The sequence below is a fragment of the Rhizophagus irregularis genome, chromosome 31, assembly GCF_026210795.1.
Source record: "Rhizophagus irregularis chromosome 31, complete sequence".
NCBI classification, from domain to species: Eukaryota; Fungi; Glomeromycota; class Glomeromycetes; order Glomerales; family Glomeraceae; genus Rhizophagus; species Rhizophagus irregularis.
In genome coordinates, this window is record NC_089459.1 from 1885332 (window position 1) to 1908391 (window position 23060).

Genomic DNA, 23060 nt, shown 5'->3' on the forward strand with positions numbered 1-23060 from the left:
CAAACCTGTTGCCAATAAGATCGAAATTAATTTCAGATGATTACGTTTACACACTGTGGGGTTATGCAAATTGGTCCGAAATTAAAAAAATTATTTCGGCAACATGTACAACATGTATATATGTATCTTTTAAAAAACATTGTTCATTTGTTCATCAAACCTTGGTTTCATATATATAATGTTTATTTTATTTGATTTATTAGATTAATTATTGCAGGTATCAGGAAAAAGTTGTATCTGGGTAATTAAATCTTCTTTATATAAGCCATGAATAAGTCTTAGTCGTATTGATTACGTAAAGTAAATAAGCCATTAATTAAGAATTTTAACTTGCTAAATTATACTTTTAAACCGTAAAATGCAAAACATAATATTAGAAAATTTACATTTTCAATTGGGCTAATAAAATTGCATCAACTATTAATGTAAAATCTAAATAATGAAATTTATATGGTTACTCATCATAATAAAAAAGTAGTTTTGGTAGTACATCATAATCAAATTAATTAAAAAAAAAAAGTCACCCCTATACATACTTTGGTTAAGTTCAGATAATTCATTATGAAAATTTTCAAGTCCATTATAAATTTCTTGAAGACCAAGTTGAATATCTTGAATTTCAGTCTGAATATCTTGAAAAAAATCATTATGTTGAGGATTAAAAACTTGATCAATCCTTTGAATAGTTTGTTGAATATTTTGTTGAATAGTTCTAATATCATTTTGAATACTTTGAATACCATCTTGAATATCATTTTGAATAGCATGATAATCAACTTGAATATTTGGATTAAATGAAATATTATGAATGGTTTCTTGAATAGGTTGAAGATTAGATTTGGCAGTTAAAATCTTTTCCTTAATAGTTATGAGTATCTCTCGAAGTTCCGTAACTTCTCGTGCAACAAAGTTGGTAAGTCGTACCTATAGAAATAAAAAAAAGTCTTGAAATGTTTATTTTTACTTATTGAAATATTTATTTAATATTTTATTTTTAATTGTTATATTTTACCATTTTAGTTAATTTTTGAAATGAGAGAGAAAAAAAAAATAATTTTTTTGTTTATGAAAAAAAATTACGTCAAAAATTTAAGTAAGCTACGTCAACATCATTTAATATATTAAAATGATCGAGTTAAAAAAAAAAAAGTATATTGCGCCACTTTTTTAATGAAACCGCAGGTCCGCAGTACAAGTGACATTTTTGAAGAATAAGTATGATATGAACCTCTGTTGTATATATTATATGGGACTAAACATTATTAAATTATAGTTAATATGGTATTAAAATTTTATACATGTAGTTGATAATTCATATCATTGCTGGAAATCACTGCTGGAAATCACTGCTGGAAGTCGCTGCTGGAAGTCGTTTCTGGAAGGTGTTAATCAACTATCAAGTAAAAATTTTAAGTTCAAAAATTGGAAAATTTTTCATCACGTGATAATTGGATTGGTGAGACTGTCAGACTGTGAAGAGGTACAGTTAATAACCTATACCCGAAAGTATATCCCACCAAATATTTTACAAACTTAATATAAAATATAAAATATAATACAATATTCTTTTATAAAATGTTTCAATTATCATTGAACAATCTAATTAATTTCTATAATTCATTATTGTTTATAGGATGCCAAGAAAGATATTCGTAGCATTATTTAGAAATCCCTTGCATGTAAATAAAGTAAGTACTTTGAAAATCTGTGAATCAAATCTTTAGGTGATTATTATATTTTTTTTTTTTGTGTGATTTGTACGTATTGTCATACACTCATACTACTCTACTTCATTTAAATCATATATTTACCAGCACGTCTTACAGAATTTTGACATTTTTCTGACACCCTTTTTTAGTGACAGCGCCTCCTTCATTACACGAATAATTATTAATAGCGCGTTCAATAAATGTGAGTACGAAACCATGTATCCAAATATTTATTTCTCATTCACATGAGTACGGAAAGCTATTCCGTCCGTTCTTCCAATTTTCTCTTCTATACAGCATTAACAGATGCAGGCAAATTTCACGAGCCTTTATGCTATGCACCGTCACAAATATAGATGTCACATGATGGAATATAACAATAAAAAAAAGGTCCAGGCACCAAATTTTCATGAGGATATGCGTTTTAATAAGATCATGTGTTTGCACAACAGCTTGATCATTGTTTTTTAACGATCCAAAAATGTTAATATATATGTTATTTAACAAAAGAAAATGGTTTTTTTTAGTATGTAAATATTTATAAAATAACGCATGACTTATTAAAGGAACCCAATAATGGTAAGTATTGACACTGTGTCAAAAAAAAAAATCCACCAATTAAAATAAGAATCATTATTTAACTAACGAAAAATGAAACACGAGAGAATGGTATGACCCATTTGTTTATTCTCGTCTATTGAAACGAATGAAACGAATACTTAGTTTAACTAAAATAATACTAAGAGATTTAAATGCTGTAACACGGTAAGAAGGTTCTTTTTTAAAGACGGAAGGGCCATAAAAGGAAACATTGCTAATAAACTTTGAAATTTTAAAGGGTAAGTTACATGAAGAATAACGCGTATAAGTTTAATGTATACGTATAATGTATAATATATACGTATATAATATATACGTATAATATATAATATACGTATAAATATACGTATAATACTGTATAATGTATTTTAGAATGTGTTCTTATGACCTTTCTTGTAAACCTGTACAATTTTCCATAAATTGATATAAAAGAATCCAATAAGGAGAATCATTTAAAAACTTGAAAAAAAAACTTATATAAAAAGCATAAAACCTGAAAAAAAAAGTATTTTTTTTTTAAAAAAAATCGGTAAAATCGGTACGTAGCGCAGTAAGTAAAAATGCACGTCGAATTCGTCGAAACTATTATGGTTACGTAATCATTTTTTTTTTTACGCAACGAATGCAACGAATAATTGGATGTGATGATTAATTTTATTAATATGTTTCACGTTCTATATATTTTTATTTGTTTATATGATTGCTTGCATTAATTAATTATCTGTTATTCATTCAATTAATTCAATTAATTCATTTTAATTAAACCCTTCATTTATTATGACAAGCGAGAAGAATAGTAAAATCTTTCATTTTGTTCAAATAAAAAAAAAAAGAATTATGCATTTAATATGACTCGTTAAAATACTTTCATTGTAACATAATATTTACCAGGGATCGCCGTTACAACCCGTATATCCGTATTTCTAAATTAATAGAGATTTACCTTCCACAAACGGGGGATTTAGGAATCTTTGGATACATAACTACCCCAACATTAAAACCGGATTATTGAATTCCATGATTTCATTTTTTAATATCAGCAAAAACGACAATTAAATGATGGGCTAAAAATATAAATATTTTTTTCGGGAAACTTTTATTCTAATTAGTAAATTTTTTAATTTTTTTAATGTCAATCAGAAAGATTCTTATTGTCTAAAATTCTTTTTATGGAGTAATTAAAGTTAATTAATATTAATATTATGACTTCCATCTCATTTACATATATCTAAATTTAGGTTTCATTTGGAAATTTTTGTAAACAAACTTACAGCCCCTTAATTTTTCGTAACATCAAATATTGATCGTCCAAAATCTGATTGCGTAGATTACGTAGAATAACTGTATAAAAATGACTTTTGTATTTTTTTAAAATGAATTATTATGCTACATTATAAAAAGAACATCAGGCCTCGGAATATTTGAACGAATTTTTTTTTTAATTTTATTTCTTGTTAAAAGAGTAGTTTTCTCTCTCTCTCTCTCTCAATTTTTTATTTTCTTCTAGTATAATAAACATTTTTTTTTAATAAATTTAATAAATTTTATGAAATTTTGAAAAAAAAATTCATTAGAACAAATATTAAATAATTATTTATAATAAAAAAAAATGAATCTTAACTACTTAAATATATCTATTTTTTTTTATAATATAACTTTTTACTCTTATTTTCTCGATTTACTTTGATTTACTTTGATTTACATTGCAACCAAAAAAAAGTCACATGTAAGTAGTTTTACATTTTTTTGTCTTGTAAATGGTCTAAAGGTAGACGAAGGGTTTAATTATGGGTGTCACGGATTACATAATATGCTCGAATATATATTCGTCATGGACGCGTCAGAATTCACTCAACGGTATGCGATTCATGCAATTCAAAAAGTTTAAAAATTTCCCACACGTATTATCAGGAAAAAAAAATAGAAAGAAAGAAAAAATAATAATAATAATAATATGTTGACTGCCGAACTCCGCGCCTGCTATCCCGCTATCGGAAATATTAGAACAAAAAAAAAATGCGATTACACAAACATTTAATTAGAAAGATCATTTAAAAAATTTTTGATAATACAAAAAAGGGATGTTTTTGAAAGTAATATTGTACGATAAAAAAAAGTTATTCTTTATTCGGTAATTTTAATGGGTTCTTTTTTCTTTTTTTTTTGTAATAGTAATATAGTAGTCGCATATACGGTGTTATCTCATCCAATTAATAAAACCAAATTATATCCATTTTTAAAGAACAAAAATAAAAATTCTTGTTTGAATACTGGTTTAATATTATGATTATGTGATGTTTATTTACGTGACCTTTTTCTTTGTTTAAAATTTTTATTTATTTATTATTATTACTACGTATTTTATTTTATTATTTTTATCTTATTTTATTATTATATTATATTATATTATTTTATTTTATTTTATTTTATTTATTTATTTATTTATTTTATTTTATTTTTTATTTTCGCAGCAAATGTGACCTATTTGACCTATTCCGAAAGTGTTATGACATGAAAAATTATGCGAGGTCTCGCGCCACGAGGCTTATATACCGAATAGATTGTAAGTAGATCCTTTTTATTTTTTGATTCCCCATTAAAATTACTTTTTAACCATTATTTTAAAATAATTAGTAACCATTCCGTTAAATCAAAAAAAAAAAAAAAAAAGATTAGTTCCAAAAATGAATGGGCACGTGCCACGATTTTCAAGTATAAAATATGGGCAGTTAATGCTATCCTAGGTCTTCTACTTTCACTATTCTCTTTAACACACAATATTGATATATAAACATATTTTAAAAAATCAATTAAAAAACAAAAAGAAAATGCCGAAAAGAATTAATAATCAAGAAAACAAAAATCATAAATTTTTGCCGTACTTAGTTAAAGACTTCAATTGTGACGGTCAATATATTATTATCACTTTTTATTTATCTGAGGGAAGTTTCGTCGTACTTTCTGATTTCGTGTTTCCAACCGTGGAGCAAGTACTAAAACAATGCAAAAAAAGTGCAAAGCGTGCACCAAACTCGTTCATAATTTTCCGGATGTTTTTTAATCAGTCCGTTAAATACGTTCCTCCTTCCAATGTGGGCAGAGTTAGTCAGATTGCCAAGTCAGTTTGGGCAGTAGTATCAGAAGATTTAAAAAAAGCTTTCATTTTATTAGAAGGAAAAGTTAAAGATTGTTTAAGAAAAACTCGAGCTCCCTCATTTATAATGCATCATGGCAATGATCGTAATCGTAAAATTAGACGATTTTCTACTTCTTCTTTTTCATCACATGAATTAAATGAACCATTGAATAAGAATACTCCTTCATTGGATTTTAATGATATTACCCCAACTTCAGAACTTCCAGAAAGCTACACCTATAACTATGAGCCTCCAACATTTCCTCCTTTCATGCCTTTCATGGAGAATTTTCAAGAATTTGAGGTTCCTGCTGAAAGTAGTAAAGATCCAAATTCTTTACAATTTACATTACCTGAACAATATTTACTTGGATTTACCACATCTAACTGGAACCCTCCGGGAATATACTTTGAAAATTTAGAATTATTGAATCTATTTGTAAATGATACGAATACTACAATTAATTATGACGATTCCACAATGACGAATGAACCTTTTTTATATGAAAGAGAAACGACAGATACAGGAACATTTATGAGAAATGATCAAATTGATCAAATTGGTCAAATTGGTCAAACTCATGTAGAAATTTCGTCGGATGATACATTTGATTTTACTGAGTTTTGTTCGTTACTTGATTATGAAGAAATATGTAATTTGGATTTTGGTTATTGTAACCGCCAATTCTAACTAACATTTGAAAAAACCATCTTTTTTTTATTATTTACATATTTTTACATATTTAATATTTCGAAATTTTTAATCTATTTAATCTATTTATCTATTTTAAATATGCTTATACAAATGTATATTCATTTAATATATAGTCTTACATTTCTAGAATCTCAATTTTAGAGAATTTTAGAAAGAATTTGATAATTTTTTTTTTTTTTGAGAAATTTTACTATTTTTATTTTTTTTATTTTTTATTTTTTATTTTTTTATTTTATTTTTTTGTTTTTTTGTTTTTTTTTTGTTTTTTTATTTTTTTTTTTATTTTTTTATTTTATTTTTTATTTTTTTATTGTTCTTAATATTCCTTATGTTTTCTAGATATTCGATTATTTAATGTGTGAAACCCATCGAAATATTTATTGGTTGGAAATTTTGCACGGAAATTTAATTTTAAATTGTCCTTATTGTCCTTTCGGAAATTTTTTTTTTTTTTCAATGTAAACGCGACTTTTTTTGCGTGCTGATTTTTTTTAAAAAACATTCAATAAAGAATAAATGAATAATTTTTTACCAAAAAAAAGGAGAATAATTAGAATAATTTATTACAAATCAAAATAATTACACATACACAAATTTATTATTATTAAGAAAAGGAACAACGAAAAAAATTATTATTTTTTTTGTGAAATCCGTTCTTTGAATAAATTCCAGAAAGAAAATTCTTAAAATTCTTTTTTTTTTTCAAAAAAAAAAAAATTTCTATAGAATTCTTTTTATACAACAATAATAAAAAAAAAACTTAAAAAAAAAAAAAAGAATCATCTTAAGTAAGACAATAGATAATAATTATTTACTATAATGATTATTTATGATTATTACTTTCCTTTTTCTTTTTTTTTATTTTATTTTTATTTTTTCCTAATTGTTTCAGATATTATTTAAAATCTTATTCGTTCTAACAAATTTCTATTAAGAGTAATACATTTTTTTTTAAAGTTTTCGATTATGCTTGATTTTCAAAAAGAAAAATAAAGATCTTTTTTTACATAAGGTAATTAACTATATTTGATTGTTAACGTCAACTGAAAGGAATTTAAATTCCGTATTATTTGAAAATTTTTTTTTTTAAGGAAAAATAGAATAATAAAATAGAATAATAAATATATATGACATACTACATAACTAAGCATTATGCATCACCTGACTAATTGTCGCATATAATAGATATATTTTAAGTATTTTTTTGTGACAATTAATCTTTCTTCATAAAAAATTTTATTATTTTTTGAGACAAAGAAAAAAAAAAATTTTTTTTTATATTAAGGTAAACCATAAATTCCTTAAACAAAAAATTCCACAAAGGAAAGAATTTGAAAGAAAAAAATCACGAGAACCGAAAAGTCAGTCATGGTTATGATGAAAATGTTTAAGTGCATGTTACACAAACCAACAATAACAAATAGATGTTTTTCCGTAAAAAAATTTTACCAAGGTATTAAGAGGGTTCACATGCTAATCATACCCTCTTGATTTTTATTCATGTAAAAAAATTTTGTACTTGTGATCCATTTGTTTATTCAGTTGACCAAATCGTTCAATAATGCGCTTAGCTTAAATCTAGATATTTCACACGAATGATACACGCATGTCAAGTGACAAAAAAGACGTTGAATGAATGAACCAAAAAAATTAATAGATAACGTAACGTATATTATTATTTTCTCAACATACCATGCAGCCATGCAGCCATTTCTCTTACTATTCTCAGTTTATCCGAGCATATCAAATTGATAAGCGTATATAAAATTTGACTCATATATGAATATATAAAATATAATAGATTCATTATTCATATATACTGTATATTCATTTAACCATATTATTGAAACCCATGACCTTTTCATTTCAGCCTTAACAAAAATTTTCATCCAATAAAAATCGATTAATCACTGATATTTGAACTAATAAAGGTATGTACCCGATTACTCATGTGTCAGCTTATTAAGAATTATTATCTAAAGATTCCATGCGTTTAACGAAAAAAGTGTTAGGTATCATTTTTATAGAACTAAAAAAGGAAATCATTAAAGGGTAATTTAAGTCATTTTTGTTTCTTCTATCAACCCCCAAATTCAGCATTTTGCATCGTTTCACAAACTCAAGTGTGAAAACCTAAATAACCGATCATTGAAACCTTTCTTTAATAAATTTTCATTATCACACACAAGTATTTTGATGTGATATTAAAATGATATCTCTTTTACTTTCAAATCATAAATATATTAAATTAACAAATATGGATTATGTATGAAAACGCGGGAAAAAGATCAAATCTATCAAATTCCTTGTTTTAATGAAAATGAAAGTCATTCCGGGGTTTCAAAAATTATATAAATATAGTAAAAAACACAATGTGAATAAAAAAAATCTGTTTAATTAAAATGTTATATATATTAGATATTAGTTAACATTTGTTAAATTTCAAATATTAAGAATTTTCATTAAATTTCAAGCACAAGTATAAAAAAATTTTAAGGGGGCAAAAATGCCGTCTTACGTAATATTAGTCATCAAATATTATTCTTAGATGATGTTCAGGTGGTAAAACGAAAAAAAAACAATCATACCATGATATAATTTCATAAATGAAAATTAATCAACAAAAGTTTTGAAAATCCAAATCGTACAGTAACTTTAAAAAAAAAAAAATTTTTTTTAAAAAAATTGATTGACTGTACATTTAATTAATTTCTCGTAAATCTAGTTAAACCCCAAAACTTTGTCTTATTCAATTAAAAATTTTGCGCCGACATATTTGTTTTTTGTCCCTGCATAACACCAAAATCAGCTGATTTCATATAAACATTGAAATAAAGAATAAAATTTCCACGTATCTGCGCACGTTTATTTTTAAAGTTGCTTCTTTCAAAAAAAAGAAAAAAGTAAGAATAAAAAAAAAAACAAATAAATAAATAAAATTAAATGAAAATGAAATGAATTATAAATAAATAAATAAAAACTTAAAATCTTTATAAAAAAAAGTATAAAATATATATACTGTATATATATATATATATGTTCCTCCCTGCTTCATCTACGGAGCCTCGAATTTAGCTGAAAAAAGTAATATGTCAATGAGGGCCACTAAAAATTTAATTCCAGATGTATAACATGTATAACATATGGCTTATTACAGTTATTGTTCTCCCATTGTAGGCCCTTTGGCTTTATTCCGAGTATTTATCTATTCGTTTCACAATTTTTTATTACAAAGACGCGATTAGTAAATAATTACAATGAAATTGAATACAATAACACAATAAGATACTCGAATTCCAAGTTTCATTTAATTGGTCTGAAAAATATTCCCCAAATTCTGAGATGGTTGAGTCATCATTATTGAGATAAGATTTGGTACAATATATTCGGAAATTGATTATAATTAGTCCCCATCCTTATATTAATATTATTTGTAACATCCCGGATTTAACAATTCCGATTAAAAATTTAACTTTTCTGGAACTTATAATAAAAAATAAAAAAAAAAAAAAAGGCTTACAATTTATATAACGATTGGTAAAAATGAAAATTAAATGAAAATTCCGTTAAATAACCAAATTTTTTTCAATATTTCATTTCTTTATATTGGGAAGAATAAGGATGAGAGTGAGAAAAAAAAATAGATGATGTAAATCATATCTTATCCATATTAAGAAGTTCAAATAAACATCTTGGATTGTTATTACAATGATTTTGATTCTGGAGATCACAAATATTCATTTACTAATAAATTGGGACCAATTTTTTACAAGTATTAAAAATGACTCCGTCGTTTTATTAAAAGATAATGATTTAAGTGGGATAAAATTTTCATTGTGAAGCTTTCCCTATTTAGTCGTTCGTCAAAGAAAAATGTACTAATAATAATGGTTATTTATTCCTTAAAAAAGTATTTAAGATTAAGTTAAATAGCACTTAATAACAAAGAGCGCAGTCCGAAAGAATTATACGAAAAAAAAAATTTCGTGTAAAAAAATTTTCAATGATGATCAGCAAATCTTTAATTTAATTGGCTCAATCTTCGACGCCAGTTTTATTCTTTCATCTTGAATGACACAGAAAAAAATTCTTACCAAAAAAAAAAAAAGAAAAAAGTTCTTGAATGAATTTTTTTCTCGTGCAAATAAAATTTTGTCATTTGCGTAACTTAAATATTACGCGATGAAATTGTATGGGCTTTACCTTTTTTAAATGACAAAACCACTTTGTACTTAACCTTTTTAAATCATAAAGACTGTACACTTTTCCCTTTTTAAATAATAAAGACATCGTTCATTTCCTTTTTACTTTCTTTTGAATATCACAATAGTGTTAGTACAAATCAAACGCGTAGTTTCTCACCTGAAATAATTGATTATCTACGATTTTTTGAGTAAATAAAGTAAAATGATAAAAATTTCATTAACGTATTTTACTTTCACATACGCTTCATTTTTTTTTAAAAAAAATTAAGTCATAAAATTATATAATTGCATAAAAGTACAAATTATGTGTGTAAGATCAAAATACGATTTAATTATAATATACTATTTATACTATTGGTTTGCTTTTTTTTTTCAAATTATAATACGCCAAATGACTCTTTACATTCTTTCATATTCCTCGTTTATTAAAAATGTCGCAATTAGAACTCCGATTAAAATATTTTTACGAAAATCAAATTTATGTTACAATTATAGTTGTCTTATAAAGAATGAACTCGTTTATTATATGAGTTCAATTAATTATAAAAAGAAGTAAAAATCTCTCGAGTTTTTGCACATCGAGAAATATAATTAAAATGACTAGTAAACCATATTCTAGATCAAATAATGGTGTAAGACTTCCACTTGCTTATTTATATCTCCAAAACGATGTTTATTATTTTTATCTTGAGGGCCATCCAAATCATGTTACTTTCATTATCCCGACGAAATTTCAAGTCCTAGAGTCATGTAAACCAACTTCAAAAAAACCTCCGACTATTTATATCATTTTTCGTAATCCTGTTCAAAAATGTTTGAGGCAATTAAGCCTCAAATTTGAACGAAAAGACGTATCTAAAATTTCATCAGATCTCTGGCGAAGAATTGATTCCAATTTAAGAACAAGATTTGAAAACCTTTATCATCAAACTATCGAAGAATGGCGTAAAGGAAGACTCATATTTGAGTTTTTCAATCCTTTGATTGCTGAAGCTGAATCATGTATGTACCAATTTATCAAACATTAATAGTCTTTTTCTAATTATCTAATTATTATTTTTATAATAATAGCCGCAGAACACGAACAAAACAATTCTGATTCCCCAGACCCCAATTCCCCGGATTCAGTTTCAAGCTCTGTCGAATTTGAAAACAAATTATCATATCGTGAGAATCAAGTCGTTATCGGTGAATTGTTTGGATGGGGTTACGTCCCTCTTATCTCGGGTTATAATAAATATTTGGAAAGTCCTTAATGTCATTTGCAAACATACAAAACAAACACACTCCTTTTTTATTTCCTAATTTTCTTTTCTGTAAAAAATGCATATACACACATTTATTATTTGATTTATTTATTTTATTTTATTTTATTTTTTTTTTAAAAAAAAAAATTCGTTGAGATAGCTGCTATTATCGGTTTTTATTTATCACGCAAAAATATTATTATTTCGAAGGTACCATTTTTCTTTTTTTATTTTCGTAGTAATTTGTTTTTTTAAAAACAATCGAACCCCGTTTTTTATTTAAAAAATATTTATTTATCGAGTAAAACTATACAGTATATGTAAAAACTTAAGATTTTTTAACATAAGGCATAAGAATAATTAAGTATGGAATGAAATTAAATAATAAAGAATAAACTTTTTCGAATAATTATAAATAAATGTTATTGGGTAAAGGGTTAAATTATCGGTCGAAGGTCGATATCCAATGTGTAATATAAATTGGTCACTGCGGTGACCTATAATAGGAATTAATGCTGCTAAAATGCCAACATTATTAATTCGCATATTCCTAATCGCCATTTCTTTTCGAGAATCTGTGGTACTAGTACGATCACGTTCAGAACTTGCGAGGATTGATGATTCACCCCTAGTAAAAATTGCAGTTAGTTAGTTAATAAATATTTCTGCAATTTTAATCTTTTACTAAATTAATAAAAAATTACATTATTTATAATAAATTGAAAAGGAATTTTCATAAAAGAGTGTAAGTGGATAATAAAATATTTTGTTTAGTAAAACATTCGTTTTTTAATAATGTTTTTCTTATATTATCATAATTGAAAAATATTTTTAACTTATGGCTTAAACTTTTTAAATTGTTAAATTTAATCATATCTTATGTGCTTAAAATATTTTTTTTTAAAGCTGAAAACTTTATGTTCTTTTATATTTGAATTTCATGTTAATCTCTTTGATTGATGCTATTACTACGTTCTTAAAGTATCTAAAAATAATTTTAAAAGATAGAAAACAATTTCTGTGAAAAAAAATAAAAAACAAATTCACAAAAATTATTATCGCGGAATAACTTTTTAATTATACGTATTATATCCGTATTTTAATCGTAAGAAATGTTACATAATAAACAATGCCAAGCAATATATATATATATTTCCAAGAATTTTAAATTTCGAAAATTAATAAAATGGTGATTCATTTTGTCAATAAATTTTCTAATAATTTGTTCTCAATCGATTTTAAGATTTTAATTACCTGATTAATTTATACGAGATCCGGTTTTTTTTTTGACCATATTTGAGTTATCTGATGAAAATTGAAAAATTTAAGTATTCATTTTATTAATCTTTACTTATTTGTTTATAAATAATTACTAAACGTTACATTGAAATTTCACTTATAGATAGATAAATATTAATAAATCACCTCACCATATGCAAATAAACCTTTCTTTTTTATCCATTCCGTATGGCTAATACATAAAACCGTATACTGTATGTACCGTATGAATGCTATATACGAAAATACTGTATGCGTGAATTCGAAGTTTTCCCATCATTAAATATTTATTGTATGCTTTCAAAATAAAAAATACTTTTTGTGCGATGCAGCATCATTCTCCATTATTTACAAGAGACATTCCGTCTTGTTGAATTTTTTCGTAATTGATACATAATAATTTTTCATTAAACTATCTGGACCAATCAAAATTGTTCACAACTGACTGTATGTACAGTAAATCAGGCCACTTAATCCGGCATGAATGTATCAGGTTATCAGCATCAGTTATTAGATATAGGAATGTTTTTTAATCTTTTAACAATATTTAACATGGAATTATTTCGAACCCAATTTTTCATTAGTAATTTTTTTTATTAAACAATTAAATTATTAAATTTTATACTTCGTTGTCTTAATTAATTTCTATCAAAATTTTTATTGGACAGCTATTTTTAACCTTTTGCATTACTATTATTTCTATTTTGATAAAATTAATATATATATATATATATATAATGTACAAAAAAGAAATCTACTTATTTTTAATGATCAAATAAATCGAATTTTCTAAAGAACTTATTATAGTATTATAAAAAAACTTCTTTGTTTTAATTACTGTATTTGTTTTAATTATTTCGGAGTTTTCCTCTTTGATTTTTTCTTTTTTTTCGTATTACACCGACAGTACATAAATATTTACATTTAAATTTTTTATGATTGTAATGGTTTTTTTTTTCTTTCATGCTTATAATAATTAATAGGCGTTCTTTTTTTTTGTGCTATGCACACAATTATATTATAGGTCACTCGTTTATCGTTGATGGTTACAAAATTAAACACCGCATAAAATAAAATAATACCATTTTTTTTTCGATTGTACTTTTTACAACAACGAAAGTTTGTTGTTAGCTTGTAAACAAAAGTAAATACTTATTTATCCTGATTCAAAAAAGAAAGGTGATTTAAATTATCACGTGATGCTGATTTCCCAAAATTACTGGCACGTGATCAAAAAAAATTTACAGATCATTTCCAAAAATAGATGATAAAAATTTCATATTCTTTTTTTCAAATGAAACAGTAAAAAGTTTTTAAAATCCTATACGCATTTTTTGCTTTTTCTGCAAGTTTACTTAGAGAAAAAAATGAAGATTTTGAATACCAATTTCTTAATAAAGTTAATAAAGTCAACTTTTACAAAATTCAATATAGAAGTTAAAAATGGAATTCATAACCTCCTCTTTTAACCATAATCAAACTTGAAAAGAAGGAAAAAATCATTCCCTATATAACTGATAAGCAATAATTTAATAGTTATTGTCATGTAAAAAAAACCAAATTTTCGATAAATTTCTCTAGCCATTTTTAGTTATTATCGGCAAAAAGATCACGTGCCAATAATTTTTTGGTGGTTACGCTGGAGAAGTTATGCGCCAATAAAAATTTATTTAAATTTCCGGATTGTATAATTCAGGCCCTTATATAAGTGTCTGCTCATCGGGCCATTTCTAGTGTCTAATAAATAATGGTTTATTTAGTACTAATATGATAATAAGACCTGAATTATTATCAGTGCTACGTGATAGAAACGGGCTTATACAGATGGAAATCTTGTTATGAAGAACCACTAAGTTCAATGGATTTACAGTACAGCAGTATATCGCGAAGGATGTTAACTATAAAGGTGCGATATAAAATTATTATGTTCGTTATATTACCTCTACTGGAAAGATTATCAAACGAATTTTAAGTGGTTCATATTATAACTCTAACCCCGCAAATATACCAAATATACCAAGTATATAAAGTAATTTAAATTGTTTTGATAATAGTATAATATAATTCTCTCAGAGTGTCCGCTGATCAGCTCAGCTGATAAATCGACATAATATGAGAAAAAGAAATCTGTTATGGTCTTATTAATTAGTTTAATTTGCGTAAAGGATTTACGGATTTACGTATACAGTACATAGTCTTTTAAATTATGTTCATCTCAAATCTTCATTTGGACTATTAAAAGAAAATATTTATTAAATTCATATTAATTTTATTTATTATTTATGTGCTTAATTATCATCACAATCAAAATTTTTTTTTTGTGATAAAAAAAAATGATTTAATTAACAAAATCAGTTTTTTACAATAAAATAATTAAAATATCATATTGTGATTTACTATATTTGTTTGGTCATTTTGAAGATGGCAACGTGGTGAAGTGCATAAATCCTATAATTTCGATATATTTGACAAAACCAATGTTTTAATTATATCGATAATACAATTTTTTTTATCAAAAATCAAAAAATTATATTTAGATTGTAAAATTACTAATAAATAAATCTATCGAAATTCATAAGATGATCTTCTGCGCACTTGGTGCTGGCCGAGACTAATTTAATGCTGGCCAACGTTAGGATGATATTGGCTTATTTGCGAATAAATAAATATGGCTGATTTTATAAAAATCCGACTTCGTTATTGTAAAATCGCGAAATTTATAACAAAATTGATATATTGTAATAAAATTAATTATAAGTTGATTGCATTTAAGAAAAATTCGGTATGAACCAAAATCGGTTTATCCGAATCGTTATATCAAGTTCTGGTTGTATTTTAAATTACCATATCCTAAAAATAAAAAAGGTGCAACTTTTTATCCTATTAGTAGGTTTTTCAGCGGGGTTGATATGACGTGACTGACGTGTGCTCTAATTTATTAGAGAGTCGATTATGTAGTAGTGTCTCAAACATAGGTAGATTTATATAGGAACTAGATAGTTTATTAGACACTAGACAGAAACATTATTGTATAACTTAATGCAGTGTTGGCATTTGGCCGGCCAAACTGGCCAAAAAATTCTTGCCCGCGGTCAAATGCCAACATTGACTGTCTTAATGTATTGTTATTTACGTAAATATTTGTTTTTAAATAAAGTTTGCAATATTAACTGCAAAAAATATTTAGAACCAACAATTATATTTGATTAATATGAATGCATTCAATTGTCATAACGGAAAACAATGAGAGTATTGCTAATTATCCCATCGGTATTATGTATACACCGATGGATTTTTTTGTAAATTATTCCACCGGTATAAAAAAAGTATAAAAAGTATAAAATTCATCGGTGTATACGCCATACACAATGAGATAAACCTGTTATTCCATGGGTATCTAATAAATACTCCATATACACCGATGCTTCCCTCCCTTCGAGGGAGTTCCAAGGCATCGGTGAATATTTCAGTTATTCATTGATACCCATGGAATAACAAGTATATATCACCGCTGGTGGTTGTCACCTTACCAGATTTAGGGTAGAATTTTGGGCAGAATTAAAAGTGTCATGAAACTCTGCCCGTTAATATTTTCTAATGCTGGTGCGGTGAGAATCACTTACGGTGAGATTTAGCAATGCCCAAACAATAATAGACAATAATATGTAATAATATCTCTAAAAACATATTTAATTAACCTATTTTTGAACAATAAATATTTATACGTTTCAGATAAAATATAATTGGTGAGAACTTATATAAACAGTTCTTTTTTCCCTCATCGATCACATCAATAAAATAAAAAAATAATCTACGTATTCAATAAATATTATCATATAAAATGAAACTCTTAAACATCCTCCTTATCTTTTCACTCTATTTATTTGCATTATTCTATAATACTCAATCATCTCCAACTTATCTTGGTATTAGTAAGATTTCGAAACGTACTAACGCTAATGTTGTCAACGATCTTGGTATTAATCCTGATCCTAAAAATGGTGGCATCTCTAAAATTTTCGATTCAAAAACATTAATTGATCCTAATAAAGTTCACGAACTTTCCGTGAAACCTTGAAGTATTTTTTAGAAGTTAAAGAAATTTCGTTAGTGAAAAAAAAAGGAATGTTTATAAATGTTTATAAATTTTTGTAACCATTTTTTTAAAAAAATAAATTAAACCAAATTTATTTCAAAATTTGTTCCATAAACATGACTTTAACCCATGATAATCCTTTAAGCTGATTTGTTAATATTCGTTATTGTAAACTGTAAAGAATGTATAAAATTTCATTTAGTTATATGTGGAGATACAGGTTCACATTGTAAGATTTAGCGTAAAGAATAAAACAAGTATTCATACGATATATTTTTCCGTATTTATTGATTCCACTTGATCAAATATTTTCGTTTTAATTACATAAATCATAAAACGTAACTAATTAGAAATATTTAGAATATTCGTGATTTTTCAAATTAATCGAAGAAAGCAGAAAGCTTAATTAAATCGCCACACCCGCTTTAAGGTAAAAGATTAAACTATTTGTGGGTAAAATCAATTTATAGCCTTATTTTCTTTATAAAGACGACAAAGAATATAATTCTTAAAATGGTTGTTATTTTTTAAATTATTGTAAATATAAGACGTGAAAGAAGTTTAATAAATTACGTGTCTAAAATTATAATTAAATTAACATCGAAGTTATCCAATAAAAAAAAAAGGACAAATATGACTTAATTTGACACTCCTCCAGTCCTCATACATTTAAACTAACCAAATATTATATACAATCTCGGATATCAAATAGCCATTGCTAATCTAACCTAAGTAAGGTAATGAGGATCCGGCATTACTAAAGCCGAGTTATCCGACATTAATTTTTCTAGCCCTATTCGTAATCAACATACGTATACAGTATACGAATTTAAATTTAATAATCGTCTTGAATTTCTAAAAAAAAATAATTGCATTTAGTCGTAATTTTTATTACGAGTATCATTGCATTGTGTACGTCATATCATTATTCAAAATTTTCCGTAAAATTCGTAAAATTGTAATTTGTAATAATTCGTAAGCAATTAAACAATTGATAACGTACTCTACGATTTATTATAGTGAAAAAAAAGTATATATAGAGAACGAAATTATTTTCTCAAAAAAATCAAAAAAAAAAATACAAAAAACTTTTCTTTAAAAAATAATTCTTTTATAAATATCTCTTGTGATTCATACCTTTTAAAAACCTTTTTTAACAAAATGACAAGCATTAAAGTAGCTTACCAATCAACAGTTCGTCGTTTTCCCATTCCTAATAACATAACTTGGTTAGATCTTGAATCCAAAATTCAAGAATTATTTTCTTTACCATCTACTTCAAAATTTTCTCTTTCTTATACCGATGATGAAGGGGATGTTATCATTTTATCTACTGATTTAGAACTTCAAGAATTATTATCATCCAATTCTATGTTGAAATTTGTTCTTGTTCCTGATGAACAACAACCTCTTGTAGCTAATACTTTCTCAAGTAATACTTCAGAAAATGAGTTTATTACTGTTGAAAAAGAAAAACCTATTCCTGACAACGTTTCAGAAAAAATGGATATAAATGATGCGGCTGACGAACCTTCTTTTAAACCTACAATTCCTTCAATTTCAAAAGGAAAACAGAAAGAAGAATCACCTGCTGAATCCTCAACGAGTAAACATCAACAGGAAGAAAATCAACCTTCTTCAGATAATAATAATAATGAACAACGAGCTCCATTTATTGAATTAGCCGAACAATTTCAAGAATTAATTGATCAATTTAAAGATGTTTTCTCAAAAAATCCTCAATTAACTGACCAAGCTAATAATGTTATGGATCAAATTTTACGAAATGTTCCAGTAGATATTAATCAATGGGCTCAATGGTTAAACACTTTCCGACCTGAAGGGGATGATCAAACAACAAATGCTCAAAGAGATGAATCTAATAATTCTCAACATCAACATAATAATCAACAAGGTGGATTCCCTTCATTCTTTCCACCTCCTCATTCTTTATTATCAAATCCTTATATTCAAAGAATTTTTCAAGATATTAATGCTAACTATCCAGGAGGATTCGGTAATTTTGAAAATTTTGCAAGACCTACAGGATTTAACGGACCATGGAATTTCAATGGTGGCTGTCCATATCGACAACAACAGCGAGAAGAATTGAGTCAAGAAGAATTAAAAGAAAAGATTAATTTACTTCATTCAATGGGATTTTGGGAGGATGATGTAAAAAATGAAGAATTATTAAAGAGATATAATGGTAATATTGAAAGAGTAATTGAAATTTTAATTAGAGAACAAACTGAAAGAGTAAATAATAATTTTTATAATTCCATGGAAAATGTTGTTGTTAGTCAATAACAAAGTTACATTTATTACATTTTTATTTTTATTTTATTTATCATTTATTTATTTTTTGCATGTAAGAGTTTATTTTATATATATATATGAATAAATTTAATAAAATTTCGCATTTTAAATTTAAAATGAGAACGGGAAAACTTTAAATTTTATTATATTAAAACATATTAATTATAGTATTAAAAAAAATTCATTAGGTCGTTACTATTCTTAAATTAAATTATCTTTTGAAAATTACAAGAAATCAATCCTTGTATCATCAAATAAAAAATTATTAAAAAGCGGATAAATAAACATTAAAAATGAACAAAATTCATCAAGATTTAAAAAATTCATTTAGGAATTTTACCATCCTCAAAATTAATACCACATTTTACAGCAACAAACGTTCTAAGCTGATCCAATTTAGCTTGATCAATACCGAATGATGCCAAAATTTGTCGAGCAAGATCACTTTCTTTCGCAGTTATAAAATTAAGGAAAGTGTTGACTATAGCCTTGTTACATTTGGTACAAACTGCGGAGGGATCAGAAACTGCAACTGCATCGAGAAGTTTATCACCAGTAACTTTAATTGGCGATGGTGGTAATTTTATGACCGTAAGTATGCTTTCATCCCAGCAGAAAGCTTTATCAAATTGGAAGCACATGATATCATGAATTGGAGAATAAAATACGGCAGCATCAAATACCATTACAATAAATTGATTCTTTTTATCTAAATCTTCTTTGCATCCATCTTGAATAATTTTAATAGCACCCGCAACATCTGGATCACTACACTTAGGAACGGGACAAAATGCTGTTGAAAAAGCTTGTAACGGTGTCTCAAGAGGAGGAAAATTCTTAACTGGATCGGCTATAAAATTTTTTATAATGGAGGGATCGGTTACAAGTGGTAAAAGAGGTACTAATGATGCTATCGGTATACACTTAAGAAATTTTGGATCAGTGACAAGACCAAGTAGAGCAGATTGACATTTTTGCGAGAGATCTCCTAAAACGCCACCAGGAACATCAGCAAGAATTTGTTCAATTTGAGGTAAACCTTTTGAAGTCGAATGTGCAGTCACATTAGATGGTGTAGGAGGACTTTGTGGAAGAGCCAATCCTAAGCTCGCTGCAGCAAGGAAGGTTGTAATAAAGAGTGTTACTTTCATTTTATGAAAACGGAAAAGGGAATGTTAAATTTTTTTTCTTTTATCAAAAAAAAAATATCTGCTATCAAACGAGCTGTAGGAAAATTATTATTTTTTTTTTGATGTTTTTTGTTCACAGGAAGTTTTAATTTTCAAGAAACTTTTCGTGACGCTTATTTATAAAGTTTCGTGTTATTGACGTTGATCCATAGCTCTAAGAATTCATTCACATGAAACAATTTTAGAAAGAACGTGAAAATCTGTCACTTACTTCATATGATTAAATCGCGCTGATTTATTGGATGTGTTGTTGATCTGATTGTCTATATTATACTGAAAATGGGTTCTAATTAAAAAATTAAGGAACTTATCTTCCTGTGATTTTGATTTTTTTTTTCGCCTCATATTTCCGATAATGAAATTTCACAAGGGAGAGGATTTTTTTTAATTATAAGCCAAAGAGTAAAATTTGAATACATCTGAGTGTCGTCATGATTATGATTAATTAATATAAACAATAAAAAAATTTTGGAATGCCCATCCTCATAGCGAAATTACAAGTTTAACTCTTAAACAGATAATACTGATAGATTGTTTGTCTATACGTAAATCGTTCCGATGATAGATTTAAATTTCTGGTATAACGGAGTGTTTATTTAGAATTATGTTAAGGTTAAAATGATTCATTTCTTTTATAACACAATTAAATTTTGTCCGAGTATAAAAATAAAAAACACATAATGTACATTTTAATTTATTTCGTAGATGAATTACTTCTACGTTTCATGTTTCAAAACACCATATGGTTACCATATATTAAAGAATGTATAATACCCCATGTTAATCTCCAAAATTAAGTTAAATCAGCACTGCGGTAAGGAAAAAACAACCGTGTATTCCTATTTATAGTAATTTACCTATAAGGTATTCCGGGGTACTTTGAACGTGGTATACGGTATATATTGAAATTTGATAAACCAGATCCAAAATAATAAAATCACATGAAGAATTAATAATATTTTCATACTAAAAGTAACCTAAGTGAAAGAAATAGATTAGAACTTAACGGTATATCGAACTTTCTCTGCGTACATCAATCCTTACATAATGCTACTTTTATTTTCATACTAATTTATCCGGTTGGCCGGTTTATCAAATCTTTTTTCTTTTTCCACTATTAAAAAATTTTTTATTCAAAAAAAAAAAATGAATAATTAATAATATTTTTTAATGACGTAGGACAAGACAAATTTGATTAGTAATTTTAAAGTGCTTATATTCGATAAAATAGCATAGAAATAAAATTAATTAATAATTACCAGGGAAGACAGTATTTTAAAATTGAAAATCTGTTGAACATATTCATTCTAGTGGTATGTTATTTTGTTCCTAGCATCGTAAAAAAATCTTTGTTCCGTATAAAATATAAAATTCTTTTGTTAGATAGATAATCATGATGTTCAAATAATGATCCATTCGTTAGAATATGCGTTTGAAAACCGCCTATTCTGAAATATAGCATGGCAATCAGTTATTATGCATATGTCAAATGATTCAAACCAAATAATACGATATCATGATATTAAAGTGATCCGTTGCCACGGGGAATTAATTTAGTGAAGTACAATACACTAAATTCTCCTAATAATAAATAGGCAAAAAGCGAATTAATTAATTATAAGGGGTAAAACTCAATTTCCCGAATGACATTTTCCCGAATGCATTATTTCCCGAAGTCATTTTTTCGATTACCCATTTTCCCGAACTGGATATACATTCCCCTAACATTAATACCCCGACTGAACATTTTATTGGATTTAATAAATGATGTGTAGATATAATCCATTTCATTTTGGCTTGGTATTTCCATTTTGGCTTGGTCATGTGGTGCATAAAAATGATTGACTACCAAGAGATCATTTAATTACAAATATTTAATTACAAATTTAAAATAAAATAATATCAACTAACAAAAGTTTTAAATAAATAAATATAAAAATACGAGAACCATAAAAAAATCACATGATCTACTAAGCAAATGAAATTTCTCGATCACGTTGATTTGGCCAGCATTACGACGCTATGCACTAGAGGGACGTGACGCCCAGGAAGAATTAAATCGTGATCACGTGATCGAGAAAATTGAAAATGGCATTAAAAAAAAAGGTAGACAACTAGCTAGTGTTAGTGCATACAGCAAATATTGTACATAACTTGACAAATATCAATAAAATTCTTGACGTAATAATTCATTAATCCTTGTTATTATTTATTGCCATGTATATTATGTAAATCAAAAAAAAATATAATTTAGATATGCATTCAGGAAATGAGCATTTAGTAGAAAAATGATTTCAGAAATGGTACATTGGGAAAATGGCATTCGGGAAAAAGTCCGACAAGGAATACGAAGTTAACAACTCATACAAAATCATCTATTTGATGACTTTATTTATTAATTTTTTTGAACTATAAAAACACTTTTTTTCAAAAGTATTTTCATTACATTTAGATTTATTTTATATATACATATATAAATTACAATCAATCATAATCAGTTTTATAAACTATATAATTTACACGTAAAGTAATCTTGAGCATTTAGCTTAAGCCAAGAGAAGTGAA

General features: G+C 26.0%; 6 protein-coding genes across 6 annotated transcripts; 4 read left to right on the forward strand and 2 right to left on the reverse strand.

Annotated features, from left to right (window-relative positions):
* Window positions 1-382: 382 nt before the first annotated feature.
* On the reverse strand, window positions 383-1015 carry OCT59_022519 (uncharacterized protein; the record flags this gene model as incomplete). The annotated part of the gene is made up of 3 exons (XM_025316158.2): window positions 383-432; window positions 537-924; window positions 1013-1015. The coding sequence occupies 3 exons, from the start codon at window positions 1013-1015 to the stop codon at window positions 383-385; spliced, it is 441 nt and encodes a 146-aa protein (XP_025181293.2).
* Window positions 1016-5137: 4122 nt separating this feature from the next.
* On the forward strand, window positions 5138-6136 carry OCT59_022520 (uncharacterized protein; the record flags this gene model as incomplete). The annotated part of the gene is made up of 1 exon (XM_025325423.1): window positions 5138-6136. The coding sequence occupies one exon, from the start codon at window positions 5138-5140 to the stop codon at window positions 6134-6136; it is 999 nt and encodes a 332-aa protein (XP_025181292.1).
* A 4825-nt stretch (window positions 6137-10961) lies between these two features.
* On the forward strand, window positions 10962-11621 carry OCT59_022521 (uncharacterized protein; the record flags this gene model as incomplete). The annotated part of the gene is made up of 2 exons (XM_025325422.1): window positions 10962-11367; window positions 11437-11621. The coding sequence occupies 2 exons, from the start codon at window positions 10962-10964 to the stop codon at window positions 11619-11621; spliced, it is 591 nt and encodes a 196-aa protein (XP_025181291.1).
* A 5110-nt stretch (window positions 11622-16731) lies between these two features.
* OCT59_022522 (uncharacterized protein) lies at window positions 16732-16968 on the forward strand (the record flags this gene model as incomplete). The annotated part of the gene is made up of 1 exon (XM_066144832.1): window positions 16732-16968. The coding sequence occupies one exon, from the start codon at window positions 16732-16734 to the stop codon at window positions 16966-16968; it is 237 nt and encodes a 78-aa protein (XP_066006255.1).
* Window positions 16969-18055: 1087 nt separating this feature from the next.
* Window positions 18056-19420, forward strand: OCT59_022523 (uncharacterized protein). Its single transcript, XM_025316157.2, has one exon. It carries the CDS (start codon window positions 18148-18150, stop codon window positions 19294-19296), a length of 1149 nt encoding a protein of 382 aa, XP_025181290.1. The 5' UTR covers window positions 18056-18147; the 3' UTR covers window positions 19297-19420.
* Window positions 19421-19628: 208 nt separating this feature from the next.
* Window positions 19629-20456, reverse strand: OCT59_022524 (uncharacterized protein; the record flags this gene model as incomplete). The annotated part of the gene is made up of 1 exon (XM_025316156.2): window positions 19629-20456. One exon carries the CDS (start codon window positions 20454-20456, stop codon window positions 19629-19631), a length of 828 nt encoding a protein of 275 aa, XP_025181289.1.
* Window positions 20457-23060: the final 2604 nt, after the last annotated feature.

What these genes read in the sequence shown, in the direction of transcription:
- OCT59_022523 (XM_025316157.2), top strand. Translation starts at nt 18,148, where the DNA reads ATGACAAGCATTAAAGTAGCTTACCAATCAACAGTTCGTCGTTTTCCC.